We start from the raw sequence: 14,920 nt of genomic DNA, 5'->3' as shown, positions 1-14,920 counted from the left end.
AATCTAACATTTTTGTTGCCTGTAAAACAGCTGAATTGTTTTTAGTCTAAAGGCACTTTGAGTTACTCTTAGCTCTGAATGAGATATTGCGCAACAAGTAGAGACTTAAAGATTACACAAAATAGTTGGAAGTGTCTAAATTCTGGTTTGTGGGTCACTGATACTTGTGTTCCTGTGTGTTTGTATCCAGAAAACTTTCAATTTACAAGCTACAACTACAAATGAACTTGATGGATAAAACAAAGTATCCAAACAAAATAGACAAACATCTTACACCACTATCCTTTTAATCCAGAGAACTTAATAATATTGGCTAGGAGTTGGAACTTTCTTTTACTTTTTGAGTTCTCATAACATATGTAAATGTTTATATATATATATATGTATATATGTGTGTGTGTGTGTGTGTGTGTGTGTGTGTGTGTGTGTGTGTATATATATATATATATATATATATATATATATGGTGCGTCATGTACAGTCAGCCTCAAATTTACTCACTTTCCCATTAAAGTAGCAAAATAAACAGCTGTCACTGAGATAAGCTGAAATAGACAAAAGTAATAATTAACATCTTATGATGTTGATGATGTCAAATTATAATGTTGCTTTTGAATTATGGTTTAAAGAAACATTTTTCAGTACAAGCAAACAAACATGATAAACTAATATTAGTTTGCATCACTTGTAAGCTAAAACTTTAACAATCCACTGAGACAGTCACTGAATTCAAGTGTTTTCTGTAACTCTCAGTCAGACTTTTGCAAATTACTCATCAGCAAGGCGCTCTAATTTGTTTAGTGGGAGAGTTTTGCTTTACTTGTTTTTATTATTAGTTTAAACTCAATAAAACTGTCTATTTAAGCAGTGTCACTAAAATATTTTTTATTTATTGTTACTATTTTAGTCTCCAGTTATTTGAGTGACTATTGTGAATTTTGCCTTTTCTTTAAGGGTATGAACAAATTTGAGGATAATTGTACACCGTGTACAGTTGTATATTTCATGATAAATTCCTCGAAGCCTTGATAGGGGGCAACAGAGCGCCGTTAGAACGGCCTAAACCCAGTGAAGAAGAAAGCGACCCTCTCATCAGTAAGCGACAAAGATGGCCGCATGCGCGCTACTCCGCTCTCTGTCGTCTAACTTTTCCACAGTTTTGCCTTTTCTTGCCCGATCGACACTACTTTCTCCTTTGCACCGAGTACCTAATCCCTATTTTGGAAGAACGATAGTCTCTTCAAGTCCACTATCAGCAGGTATTTCACTCTGAATGTGTTTATGAGCAGCTGTAATCTTTGATGGAAAAAGAACTTGCTTGTTGACCGCGCTGCATCTTCTGTGTCTCCACGTCTGTTGTCAGTCTTCAACAAGACAAATCCTTTATTTCTATACATAATGTTGTTGGTGGTGTCTTGCAGCACTTAAATTCACAGACAAACACGAATGGATTAAAGTAGAAGATGACGGAATAGGAACAGTCGGTATCAGCAAGTTCGCACAAGTGAGTTTCGTGCGCGTGCGTTTATAGTTGACAAAGTCAGAGTATCTACCATTTTATTTTTTCCATTTGATTTTATTTTTTCTATTTCTATGGATCTGGATGTCCTGAATAAAGCTGGAATTGAATTGAAAGTCATCCCTGAAAGCAGTGAAACTACCAGCTGTGCCCTTGTTTTCGACCCCTTGCAGGAGGCCCTGGGAGATGTCGTTTACTGTGGACTGCCAGAGGTGGGAACACAGCTGGCCCAGCAAGGTAGGAAATTAACTCAGTGCTTGATAAGATTGATTTCATGAAGCGATACGAGGACAGTAACTGGTACTGTTCACGAATTTCTGCCATATCTGACACAATTTCTAGATTTAATATAGCTATCGTTTTTTTTTTTTTAACAATCAACATCACCAGCCATTACTTTTTAGACATTCTATACCGTATGTAATAATTATGATAATTTTAGAAATAATTTTCCCTTAAAATCCGAACTTGTTCAAGTTTAAACAGTCTAGTACACATTGAGGTAAGAGGACATGTGTAAATAACTGTTTATTTTACATGTTGAAATACAACATTGCCCAGCTATAGTTGGGCAGCTGATTTGTTTTAACTTCCAAGACAAAAATGAAGTAAAATAAGTATATGGTAACTAAATAATAAGAATACATGCATATTTATTTTGTCTGTTCTTTTTCTTCTAGTCTTAAAGAAAACTTGTTTTTTTTTTTTTCACCACTGCCATTATCAAATTTGTCTTTTAAAACTTGCTCTGATAACATACTTTTTTTTCTCTTCTCAATTTTTGAGTTTGAATCAGAGCTTTCATTAGATTGATTAAAACTTAACATGTTGTTCATTCATCTTTTCAGTTTATCACATCTGAGACAGTAACTGGTACTGTTCGCAAATTTGAGCCATATCTGACACAATTTCTAAATTTAATATAGTTATCATATTTTTTTCTAACAATCAACATCACCAGTCATTACTTTTTAGACATATTTTTAGCATATATAATAATTATGATCATTTTAGAAATAATTTTCCCTTAAAATCCGAACTTGTTCAAGTTTAAACAGAGTCTAGTACACATTGAGGTAAGAGGACATGTGTAAATAACTGTTCATTTTACATGTTGAAATACAGCATTGCCCAGCTATAGTTGGGCAGCTGATTTGTTTTAACTTCCAAGACAAAAATTAAATAAAATAAGTATATGGTAACTAAATAATAAGAATACATACATATTTATTTTGTCTGTTCTTTTTCTTCTAGTCTTAAAGAAAACTAGTTTTTTTTTTTTTTTTTCCACCACTGCCATTATCAAATTTGTCTTTTAAAACTTGCTCTGATAACATACTTTTTTTCTCTTCTCAATTTTTGAGTTTGAATCAGATCTTTTGTTAAATTGATTAAAATTTAACATGTTGTTCATTCATCTTTTCAGTTTATCACGTCTGTATTATTGTTGTAATGCTTAATTACATAGGGCAGCATTTTTTCCATTTATTGACTGCTGGTAAAGGTAACATGTTTGCTTTCTTAGTTATAATAATTGATGAGTGAGGCTGGTTCTGATTATTACAAAATTCCATTTGATGCATAATGTTTTTTGTTGTTTTTTTTTTTTTTTAATCTAAATGTGTATTCTAACCTTTCCCTTCACAGATGAGTTTGGGGCTCTGGAAAGCGTCAAAGCAGCCAGTGAGCTTTATTCCCCTTTGACTGGGGAAGTTGTAGAGGTCAATACGTTACTGGCAGACAACCCTGGTTTGGTCAACAAATCTTGCTATAAAGATGGTAAGTGTAACCAAGTTCATTTCATGTCATTCATACTGCTCTTTGACAATGGATTAAATCCTTTTTTTTCCAGTTTACATATATATTGTATTGTCTGTTACTGGTGTATTTCGATCTGTTGGTGTCCTGTGTTTTAAACAGTAAACATGTGGTAAAGACTGTCAGTCTACCAACTTTGTGAAATCTAAGTAATGGGCCATTAAGTTCAATTGCTGGACGTAGGATGATAGGGCACTGTAGTATGGAAGGAAGGGGCATTGAAGAGTAGTTGCTGTTATATACTCGCACAGAATTAAATTCTGCAAAGATCTTGTGTCTTGTTTGTGTGAATTATGCTTGAAAGACATACAGATTTCAGGCCTTATAATACAGGCCAGTAACATTACCAACACACTAAAAACAAAGCTGTTACATGATTGAGTCATTTAACTGTCTAAACAATAATTCAAGCATGTAGGTGATGTAATGGATCACTCTGTTCAAGCTATTCATCTTCCTTAAAAAGTTCATTTTTTTGCTGCAGTAAATAAATAAAGATGGTTTCCATCAATAGATTATTTTGCAATGCTTTTAGGTGCTGAAAAGACAGCGAGATTGCTTGACAAAATTTCTCATAGTTTATATATTTTTTTCTTGTAAAGTGCAAAAAAAAAACAGTCAAATCTGTGGCTTTATTGCTTTCCCTTTTGAAATAATGGTTTTATTCTGCTTCAGTTTTTGATATAAATTCCAAACTGAGACCGTCTGTCAGGGCCAGGACTCTAGCAAGACTTCTCATCTTTTTGCAGGACCTGTTCTACCTCTCTTTGTGACTAAGTTTATGTTTTAGCTCATGTGATGCTTGGTCATTTTGGATGAAACTCTTACTTTGTAAAATGAAGACTTAAGGCTTTTTTTTTTTGTGCCATGATTCTGTGTATTACTTCTTTTTTTTCCTTTTTACCCCTTATCCTTACTTTACAGGCTGGCTGATGAAGATGACCATTGCTAACCCTACTGAGCTTGACACTCTCATGGATGAAGCAGCATATGACAGATACATCCGCTCAATTGAGGACTAACGTAGCATCTATTAAGTGCCGCCTCGTTCCTTTTCAAACATCACTGGACACAGTGTCTAGCATGCAGCAGTGGAGCTCCAGATTGCTGACCTGCCAGTGTTGTAGAGCTGTGAACTTTAGGAATCCTGCTATAAAAAGACTGACTTTAGGGGAGTTGTCAGTCTGCACTGACTAAACAATCAGTGTTAAGTTCTTGCAGCCTCAATCTCAAAGCAGATTAATACAGAATCTCAGTAATTTAGATTCCAAGTGTTTCTCCAGAGGCTGAAAACAGGCTGAAATTTTTTTCTAGTGTACTTAAAAGCACTTTGGTCTTTATGGTGTTATTAATTATGTTGGTCTACACTGCATGTATGATGCTTTAACTGTGGCATTGGAACTTGTGTAATACAAAATAAACATTTCCTTACACACTGTATTTTATTTGTTGCCCAAATTTTAGACTTTAGAGTAGAAATGTAGGCAATATTTTACAGTTTGTGCAGCCGCATTGAATTAATGTTACACAAAGTCGTTCTTATAACACAGGTAATAGAGAGCAGGTCTAACTATTGACATTATTCAATTCAACTTTATTTATATAGCATCAAATCACGGCAATGCCATCTCAAGACGCTTGACAGACAGAAAAAAAAGAACATAATGAAAGCCAATTCATAATAGCCTATATAAGGAAACCAACAGATTAGGTTGGAGGCTCCAACTCATCTTAGTTGGATATCAGTTATCGAACTGTTATCTCACTTGGACAACTGATATCCAACTGAGATAGTTATCTCAGTTTAAAATCCAAAACTGAAATTTGATAGATTTTCTCAGTAACATGCCCCTTAATGACAGTTAATTCAGCATCCATCTTGCTTTCTATCTCTTGTCTGAGCTCTCCAGCCAATAAAAGTCAGCCCAATGATGACTTGTATTGCCTCTTGCTCTGTCCTTTAGTTCTTCCAGGAATGTGCATGAATGCTGGTTCACCATCAAAACAAGACAACAGAATTTTAAGTTAAAGTTATGTAGTGCTACTTAAAGACCAATTTAGACCAAACTTACTAGAAGGTTAACCCTACATCGAGAATACAAGGTTGGAGCCTGACAGTTGACTGGATCATCTGCTGTACACAATAAGAAATATTGTTAGACCCCTCACTTTACAGAAAATCTGCAAAAACTGACCAATCCAAACGTTCAGACAGAAATGGAGTTGTTCATTTCTTATAAAAAAAAAAAGCCTTGGATCAGGCAAGGAGCAAAACCAGAGAGGGGGGATCAAAGGCAGGATGCCACTTTCAAATCTTGCTAGCTCCCCAACATTACCAACCCCAGCTTTACGTTTACATTGGATTATGTTTTGTTTGTTTTTTTGCTTTTTACAACAACAAAAAAATAGTTGGATTATGTAACAAAAATATATTTGTAAACCTTGGTTGCACTAAGTTGACAGTTCCACTCATGTAATTTGAGTTTATACTTTACAACTGATATTCTCCATCTCGTAAACTTACATTTTTATTCACACACATTCATCTATTTTCATTTAGTTCCAATTTAGATCAGGTGGCCCCTCAGCTCATCTTTATCCCCAGGATGCGGTTACGCTGCATATAAATGTGAATCTTTGATGTTGTAACAAGTGGGCTGCTGTAAGCACAGGTGTGAAAATACTCATGCATTGTGGTCCCGTTGGCATTATATTGCTCAAAGTACATACATAAGAAGTGTGGGCATTTTAAAAGAGCACCTACGCGCCCATTACAGTGGCAGGCATCTTATAGGGTGTTTTTATTTTCTTTTGAAATCATGGAGCGGAAAAAAACACCCACTTTTTGCGATGAATCATTTGCAGCAACTGTGCAACCACAATGCAGTTAAAACAAAAGACTGAAGGTAAAGCCAAGACATTTACACATCACCCACTCATTTAATTTAAAACTGATATTTACAAGCCAAACAGAATGTAATGTCATCCTTCTGCTCTCCTGTTTGTGTCTCAAAGCTGACTGTGTCAACCTAATCTCGTTTTACTGAGCAACAGCAGATGGGGTTGCTTGCAATGCATTAAAATGACAGGTGGAAAGTAACTTACGGCTGTCCACTAGGGGGTGACTAACCATTAGTCATACAATCAAGCCCGGGAGACCTTTCTGAAACATGTTGTGCTTTTGCTGCTTTGCAGTAATAAAAACCGCCTCGCAGGTTGGTCCTTTTGACCTAATAAGGTCTCTGGCTCACTTCAGTGAAGTGACAGCTCCGCCAGGTACAATAGAGAACCTGTCTTTGGCTGTGGGGGTTCGTCTGGCCCTTCCATGAGGGGATGGAGATGGAGGGAGCCCCTCCATTCTGCGATAATCCTTTTCCAGCCGCTCCTGTCTCTGGGCTCCCTCATACATCACACTGGCAGTGAAGTCTCTCTCGTTCAGAAATGCAATGGTCTCGTCTCTCTTACGGCTCACGTATCCCTTCAGAACAGCATTGTAGGGGTTTGATGCAGCATCAGCATCTGGATCTTCTTGCTGGTATTTAAATTCCATGCGGGTAATTACTGGTAACAGGAAATGCTTCCCCTCTGATACCAAAGCTCCATCCCTGTGTGACAAGCCCAGAGCCTCTGAGACCAGGCGAGGGGACAAAGGCACCAAGTCACAGCCTGAACGCTTGTCCACATACTGACCAAACTCCTTCCGCACCGAGGCAACATCTTGCAGAGACTGACTTCTCCGCTCTTCCAGGTCAGTGATTACTCGCTCGGGGTATGTCTGGCCAAACACCACACCTAAAGAGACAATACTGCTGTTTTAAGGCGCTAAACTGTACATTAAGGGCATGATTCAAAGTCTGAACTTGACAGTGCACTAGTATTTTACAAAGAGCATTTAAACCTAAAGCAATAACTCCACTCAACTTTATTTATATAGCACTTTCGCACAACACCAGCTGCAACAAAGTGCTGAACATTAAAACATGTAGAGAGATCTAAAACAGTAAAAGTTAAAGGAATAAAAAAATATATATAGTTTTTTAGAAGACAAATTGCTCACCTGCACGCCGCAGCATGGAAGCAGGACATTTCCAGGGTTTGTGAATAAGCTCATCAGGCAGCTCTGCAAGTTCAGGACACCATTTTCTAACATAGGTGCCATAGGGGTCGCAAGTCATTGCTGCGTCGACAGGATGCATGACAAAATTCCAGTGATCCAGGCCACACATGCCTCCATTCTGCCACATCATAGCATCTATGGCTACATCAGCATCCACCAGAGTGTCCTGCACAGATGTAAATGTTTCATAAAGTCAAATAAAAAAAAACAAAAGATTGCATTCATGCTTGTACAAATCATACCTGGAACCAGCGATAACCCTCTTGCCACGGCAGATGGAGATAGGCAATGAGAAAAGATGCTACCACATGTCTCATGTAGTTGTTCATCCACCCCGTCAGCCACAGCTGCCTCATGGCTGCGTCAACCAGAGGGTAGCCTGTTTTACCTCGCTGCCATGCTTTGAGATGGCTGCGATCAGTGCTCCATCGAAGAGCCTGGGAATCAAAACGCACAAATGATGCTTTCTCAGCAAAAAGTAACACATCATTATGACATCATTGTGTTTGCTGTATTTAGTTTGGAAATGTGTTGCACTAATTTCAACCTTGTATGGAGGTCTGAGAGATTCCCAGGGAAGGTCAGGAAATAGCGTTAGCTGCCAGTAAGCCAAGTCTCTCCATGCCAGTTTACGCTGGAACTTTGGGGGTCGACAGCGGGCTCCTTTGGCATCCCACAACAGCCAGTGAGGACTGAGCTGACCAAAGTGAAGGTAGGGAGACAGGCAGCTGGTGTTTGGAGCATCTGCTCTGCCTGACTCTTTTTCATATCTATACACACCTGAAAAACACAGAGAGTATAATCAGGAAATCCTCCATTTCTGCAAGTACATTTCACAAAGTGCTCATAAAGAGTCTCACCGTCGTGAAGAAAAGCATCCAGACAGGCATGTGCACCATCTTCTCTAAAATCCCAGGACTTCTGAATATTTGCTGCCCAGTTAATCTTAAAGTAAAAATAAATGCAAGATAATGTTTAACACTGTAAGAGAATATCTGAAGTGTATTCAGGTTTGTTGCTCTGTCTCCGCTGCTGTATTCACTCACAATTGTGCCGTCCTTCCTGCGTGGCATTCGTGCCAGTCCGAGAGTGTCCAAAGGAACACCCTGCGGCCAGTGGGCGGGTGTAGGAAGAGACCCTGGGGGGTCTAATGGAGTCCCAATAGCAGCCCCTGGGTTTTGCCTACAGCAGCTCATGAAGTGAGACACTGAACCAATTCCTACATAAAAGAGGAAAAGTCACATTTTATATTTCAGCTTTTAACAACATTCAAAGCTTAATTAACAAAATGTCTATTTTTTACGACTAACCTCTGAGTCCCACGCCCTCTGTGCTGATAGAATAAGGGTCTCTGAGACAGTAAGAGTGGAACAAGCTGCATTCAACACCTTCTTTCTGCAGAGCTGACACCACAGCATCATCTCTCTCCTTCAGCCACGGTTCATACAAGGCGTTAGCCAACACTTTTCTTGCCCCGGTCTCTTTTACCAGCTGCTTCAGTGTTTGCAGAGAAGATCCAACTGCACCTCCTTCTTCATTGGCCTTCAGAAAGATGAGGTGGCTGCCAATTCGCTCCAGGGATCCACAGAAACAAAGTAAAGCCTGGTGAAGCCAGTATTTGCCTGTTGAAAGAAGAAAATACCTAATTGGGCAAAAGCTAGACAACCTACAAATGAATAACATCTAACTGTATAAAAATCTTTGGGATGATTCCTTAACTAATTTCTTGGGCAACTTACAAGCTCCACCCACAGCCACCGTAACCCCTGGTCCCTCCTCCTCTTCAGGGCTCCAAATAAAGATGGGGATGACGGGTGCACCAAGTTCTAGTGCTCCGATGAGAGCGGGATTGTCACACATTCTCAAATCCCTCCTGAACCAGAGCAACACAGGCGGCGGTGCTGATGGAGAACGCGGTAAGCCTACAAGTTGCTGACCCGCTCCTTTTCGCCGCTGCCGCCTGTTCCTCGAGTGTTTTGGCTTCTCTGTTTGGTTTAAATCTCCCTCCTTCGTCATTTGGTCACTTTTATTTTCAGAGCCTCGCGTGGAAAACAAGGCAGAATTTGTAGGGACACAGAGAGTCTGACTCGTCCCAGGTGTTTGGTAATCATCAACATTCCTGTGAGGCTCAGTTTCTCTGGTCGTCTGTGAAGGGCTCAATTGTGGTGAAGGGGTGTGTTTTCCTTTTCTAATTTTATTTTCCAGCTGAGTAAAGTTCCTTTCCTGAGTCTCAGATACAGAATTTGGGTAAACAGAGCTGTTGTGGTTGAGCGTGACTCCGGACTGTAGGGGTCGAGGCTCTGGGATGGAGGTCGATGGCTGCTGATTTTTCATTTCCAGCAAAGACAAAGCCAAAGCACGTTCCAGCTCTTCATCTTCAGTCTAGGATTTAGATAAAAACAACTCAATACAATAAAAAAAAAAAAAACATCTTAATTATCTTTAAAAGTTGTTTTTTAGTTGATCAGTAAGCATAGCCTGTAACCCAAATAATCATAACTGTTTTTTTTTTTTTTAATACACTAAATATTTATCATTGTGTATTTATTAGACTGCACTCATTAGATTGCAATAGACTGATTAGACATCAAACTCCACAAATGTTGCTCAGTGGATGTTTTTTGGTGGTTTTTATTTGCACAGTTTTAACATTTTATAACGGTTGTCAAACATTTTCAGTAATACCATTGGTATTTTTTCCAAGCAAAAAAAACTGAAAAAAAAATAAAATAATATATATATATATATATATATATATATATATATATATATATATATATATATATATATATATATACATATATATGTATGTGTGTGTGTGTGTGTGTGTGTGTGTGTGTGTGAGTGTGTGTGTGTGTAATTTAAATAGTATTTTATATTTCGTAGGGGTTTTTCATGTTCTCCTACACTGAGTTTATTTTTGCTTAATACTTTCTCAGACATTTTACACAACACTGCTGTGATTAGGTTCAGTTGTTTGTTTAATTCATGTTGCTTTTAAAAGTAAAGGCAACCCATACATACATAATACATTTTATTACTGCTATCTTAGATTATTATTATTATTATTATTATTATTATCATCAATAATAATAATTATAACCTTAACCCCCAGGAAGCAGCAGCCACTTTGACCCGTATGATGAGTATGTTTGGCCATTCTCTCTCTCGCTCTCTTTCCTTAGGACCACACTGGCCCAAAAAGGCTGCAAAGTGCACGAAGACATGGCAACATAAATATGCTAATCAGGTAATTATTACTAAAACGAACTTAACTTGGAAATGGATGCTTCTCACCTGTTTTTCGTCTATTGTTTTTAATACATAGACAAATAATGGTATGACTGGTTCCTTTTTAAATACAAGTTGAGCTCTAAACATTTGAACACAGAAAGATGCTACAACCTACTGAGAGAAGTTTTATCAGTTACTGACCTTGGTGAAATATTGCTGGTAGATGGAGGTGAGGACGGAGTGGAGGCGGATGTTGGCCGTCGACAGAGGCTTGATGAGAGACGGGAACTGGGAGCGGGTCTCTTCGTACCCCAAAACGGACACACACAAGGCAAAGAAACCCTCTGGATCCTCTCGACCCACCAGTACTTCCTTTAACAGCTCTCTCACCAAAGATTGGTCACTGCCCGCAGCAGGAGGCATGTTTAAACGGGCGGTGAGGAAACCTAAACTATGAAATTATGTGAAAGATAATAGTTTTAAGGGAGGACATTCCTCTCACAGGCTCGTCCTCGCCCCAAACATGTTACCGAAACCGGTTACCAAACATTATCTGAGCTATAGTTACACAAGCCACGTGAGGAAGTTTTGTAATCTGCAGACGAATGTTTGTAATACATAAATGTAACCAGTAGGGGGAGCACAAATCTAATAGATGGGAGGAATGTGATTAGATTTTTTTTTTTTTTTTTTTTTTTTTGCGTTTCAGCATGATTGCTTGTTTACATTTTGACCATCTGAGATAAAGTAGAAAAACATTTATTGAATGCATGTTATTGAAATCTCCATTTTTTATTTGTTTTAGTTGTTTTTGTTTGTTTTTCTGCCCTCCTTCCAGCTTTTTGTCTGTTTGTTTTGTTTGGTTTTTTAGTAGGATACCAAATCATTTTTAAGTTTATTTGCTTGAAAACTCTTTTTCTTTCACTTAGTAATACAGAGAAGCTTGCACTTGAACTGGTGATGCAGCAGAGTTGGACATTAACATAGTCAGTCCTTGTATTGCCTTCATCTTGACAGGAATGTGATCTTTTTCAAATACACTGTGTGATATGAGTCTGAAAAAGAAAGCCAAGAGACAGTGTACCCAACAATGAATTTTTAATCATTGTCTGTGTTCTCACTGTTGAAGGGTTGTGAAGTAATTGATTTTTTTAATGAGACCACGAATAAGCTTTTTAATGTACACAGCAGGGGGCAGTGATTTGTGACCAAACTGCAAAATTCTTTGTGTAGTTGAAAAGCTCTATCAAAAATGTGATCTAAGACCTTACACTACAGAGGCATACAATCACAGTTATTCCAACAAATATGAGATGAGTAGTCCGGACGCAGTAAGGAAAGACGCGACGAGAGGTGTGGTATGTAAGGAGGGCAACACAGAAAAAGAGGAAGAGCGAGAAAGAGATTGAGAGAGAGGGAGAATCAATAGTGTTTAGACAGAGAAGTGGAGTCTAAGTGTGTGATCAATAGAGAGCAGAGAGGAGAGATTAGCTGCTTTTCTCTCTCAAACTAACACTGACAAATTGGTGAATTGGTGTATCGGCCCTTGGGCTAAACGGATTGACCTGCTGTTTCCATGTTCTACCGTGTACTGTCAATAAAGATCTGTGTTCATTGTGGCTCTCAATGAAGAGAGTGAATGAAACACCAGCGGACAGAGAAGGAAAGGGAAATGGAGAGGTGCAACCCAGGTGCTCGTGTAGCCTTGAATCTCACAAAATGTCCTCACCTCTGTCTGATTAACACATACGCGCATTCACATGTGCATCCTCGTGCACACTGTTATAAAACCATAATAACATCTCCAGGAAAATTAATGGAAAGACAGATTAAAAACTAAGTGAGGAGAAACGGGGCACTGGTGTAGCTATTTGCAACTCATAAATCATTCTGACACACTCACGCGCATGTAGACACACGCATAGACACACACACACACGTACTGTAATTAACCACAGGCTATTTACTCTCTCCTGCTGTAAATTAGACATGCAGACACAGTTATTACATTAGGGGAATCTGCCATGCAGAATGCTAACAGGAGAAGGAGGGGGCACTCATACACACAACAACCAGCTCATACAAACATAAACACACACACACACGCATACATGTACACAAGAAAGAGGGTATGGAAGAATCATAGACTGACGGGAGTGAAAATGAAGCTGCAGCACAGAGAATAGGGGCCCCCAGCTCTTTGTTCCCTGCTGCATTTCATTATCTGAAACGCCAGCCGACACACACGACACACACACACAGACACACGCAACGCACCTTCCCCCTCCCTAAAGCTGTCTGCCTTCACTCTGTGCACACCGCACAAAAAAAAAAAAAAGAGGGGAAAATAGAGATACTGCGTCAGTGCCATTCACTGGCATCTGGACTCAGTCGTGTCTGCACGGTCATCTTTAACTCAGCCCATCCAGGAGCAGCTTGGAGTTGGCTAGTTCCCTTCAACTGGTGCTCAGAGAAAACTCTACCCCATAAATTCAGTCTTAAGTACAGCAAACAGAGATGAGGACTAGGTTAAAGCAAGTACGGTGACTCCGTCTGGAGTAGCTTGTCTCCATTTGGCTCATCTGAAGTTTTTACTGTTCTCTGGCAGTCCCTTCTGTTTGTGTGTGTCCTCTTGTTCCCCCTGCCTCCCTCACCCCTCTCTGTCCCTCTGTTTTCCCACGGTGATCGATAGCTCATTACAATCATTGACTGTGGCTCATCAGCACCTGTTAAGGTCTGGAGAGATAGAAAAGGTGCACGTACATCTAAGAGGGTGTGTTTTGTGCTCCGAGTCGATTGATAAACAGTAAAGATTTGCATCAAATCACCCGGAGGTGAAGTTTGATGTATTTGAGTGGTTATTTTCTAATGCACATCCATTGCTGCGGGTGTCTAGTTTGTCGCTGCTTTATGGTCCGTGGTCTTGGGGAACATCTTATTATGCAACTCACGTGGATACCATGGTTTGTTGCTATGGTGATTGCCAGGGGAGCCAGAGTATTATAGGTGTTTATCCTAGACAGGAGAAGGGTACTCTATCAGGACATGCTTCAATTTACCACACAGTTTGGACCACACATTAAGATCAACACACTCAGAGGGACAAAATAGAAACAAAACACAGTGAGGTGCAGAAGTGAATTAGTAGTTGTATTATTCGGTATTCATATTCTTGGAAGGAAGCTCTTAATCAAACATTTGGTTGTTGATTTTATATGTCACTGCAGGGTTTGTTTTTGTAGAGGATAAGTTGTTAGTTTAAAGAGACAAACAATCAAAGAGAGACAGAGATTCAGAGACAGTATTATAAACAACAAACGGCATGGCAAAATGTCTTAAAAAATAGACAATAGTGAGCCCTTAAAGGGTTCCCAGTGGATTCATTCATAGGATGTGCTCTAAGAAAAGAAGAAAATTGGCAAAAGAGTGTGAAGTTTTGAGGAGAAGAGGAAATAAATAGGGGGAATACAATGGCAGATTGAATAGAAAAGAAGTCTCTCCGTCCAAGCATAAATTACACACGTCATTTACATATTCATTATGTTTTGTGTTCTAATGAGAGTATTTGCTTAATGGCTCCGCCACCACTGGCAGCTTTTGTTTGACACAAGTGAATTTAAAAAGTGGGGGGGGGGGGAACAAAGGATCATGGGTCATCTTGGTAAAGTGGGTGAGGTCAATGGTACACAATCAATTTTACTGATAATCGCATCAATCATATTGCTGTACAGTTTATGTGTGAACAAGCACGACCACCTCAAGGCTCTCCGAGACATGAAATGAAGCACACATGGAGGGGGTTGGTAAAAGTTAATTAAAACAACACAGCTTTCTCCAAACTCAGGACTCTCTTTGTCCTTCTCCACTTGTCTCGGTGGAATAAGTAACCGCAGCTGTAATTACCTACAGGGCAACCACTGAGATCATTCCTTCAGGTGCTGAAATAGTCCTCCAAATGACAATTAAGACCGCCGATTTCTGCTTCGAAGAAATTAAGAGTTCGAGATGCATTACTGAAGTAATGTAGGGCACATGTGCAGAAATAAAATATAACCTGATGGAATAAACGATTTAGAAACAATATGAATGAAATTAAGGACAGAGAGAGGGATGGAAATATGGAGACAGGGGGAAGGGCAACAGCCGGATGAGCTACAAATGAGAGCGATGGCAGTGGCAGGTTGGCACGGTGCCATCCAGTCAGGACTTGAGCGGGGGCGGGCATGGGCATG

The 14,920-nt window shown here is 39.2% G+C and overlaps 2 protein-coding genes across 2 annotated transcripts; one reads left to right on the top strand and one right to left on the bottom strand.

The window, feature by feature from the left end:
• Positions 1-1,108: 1,108 nt before the first annotated feature.
• On the top strand, positions 1,109-4,711 carry LOC306770779 (glycine cleavage system H protein, mitochondrial-like; the record flags this gene model as incomplete). The annotated part of the gene is made up of 5 exons (XM_079259720.1): positions 1,109-1,259; positions 1,422-1,504; positions 1,693-1,756; positions 3,167-3,298; positions 4,262-4,711. The coding sequence occupies 5 exons, from the start codon at positions 1,109-1,111 to the stop codon at positions 4,357-4,359; spliced, it is 528 nt and encodes a 175-aa protein (XP_079115846.1). The 3' UTR covers positions 4,360-4,711.
• A 100-nt stretch (positions 4,712-4,811) lies between these two features.
• On the bottom strand, positions 4,812-11,201 carry LOC306770770 (deoxyribodipyrimidine photo-lyase). Its single transcript, XM_079259706.1, has 9 exons — positions 10,890-11,201; positions 9,194-9,836; positions 8,765-9,076; positions 8,501-8,673; positions 8,315-8,399; positions 8,002-8,234; positions 7,697-7,891; positions 7,395-7,620; positions 4,812-7,129 (listed from the first exon to the last, which is right to left on the bottom strand). Exons 1-9 carry the CDS (start codon positions 11,109-11,111, stop codon positions 6,585-6,587), a joined length of 2,634 nt encoding a protein of 877 aa, XP_079115832.1. The 5' UTR covers positions 11,112-11,201; the 3' UTR covers positions 4,812-6,584.
• Between the last annotated feature and the right edge of the window lie 3,719 nt (positions 11,202-14,920).

Source organism: Telmatherina bonti (genome assembly GCF_933228915.1).
Source record: "Telmatherina bonti genome assembly, chromosome: 2".
Taxonomy (NCBI): Eukaryota; Metazoa; Chordata; class Actinopteri; order Atheriniformes; family Telmatherinidae; genus Telmatherina; species Telmatherina bonti.
This window is presented reverse-complemented; position numbering and strand designations above follow the sequence as displayed.

Excerpts from the sequence above, each read along its gene's own strand:
- LOC306770770 (XM_079259706.1), bottom strand. The coding sequence starts at position 11,111 with ATGCCTCCTGCTGCGGGCAGTGACCAATCTTTGGTGAGAGAGCTGTTA. Across the intron at positions 9,077-9,193 it reads GGTGGCTGTGGGTGGAGCTT|GCAAATACTGGCTTCACCAG; the intron begins GTAAGTTGCCCA and ends TTCTTTCAACAG. Across the intron at positions 7,621-7,696 it reads AGGGTTATCGCTGGTTCCAG|GACACTCTGGTGGATGCTGA; the intron begins GTATGATTTGTA and ends ACATCTGTGCAG.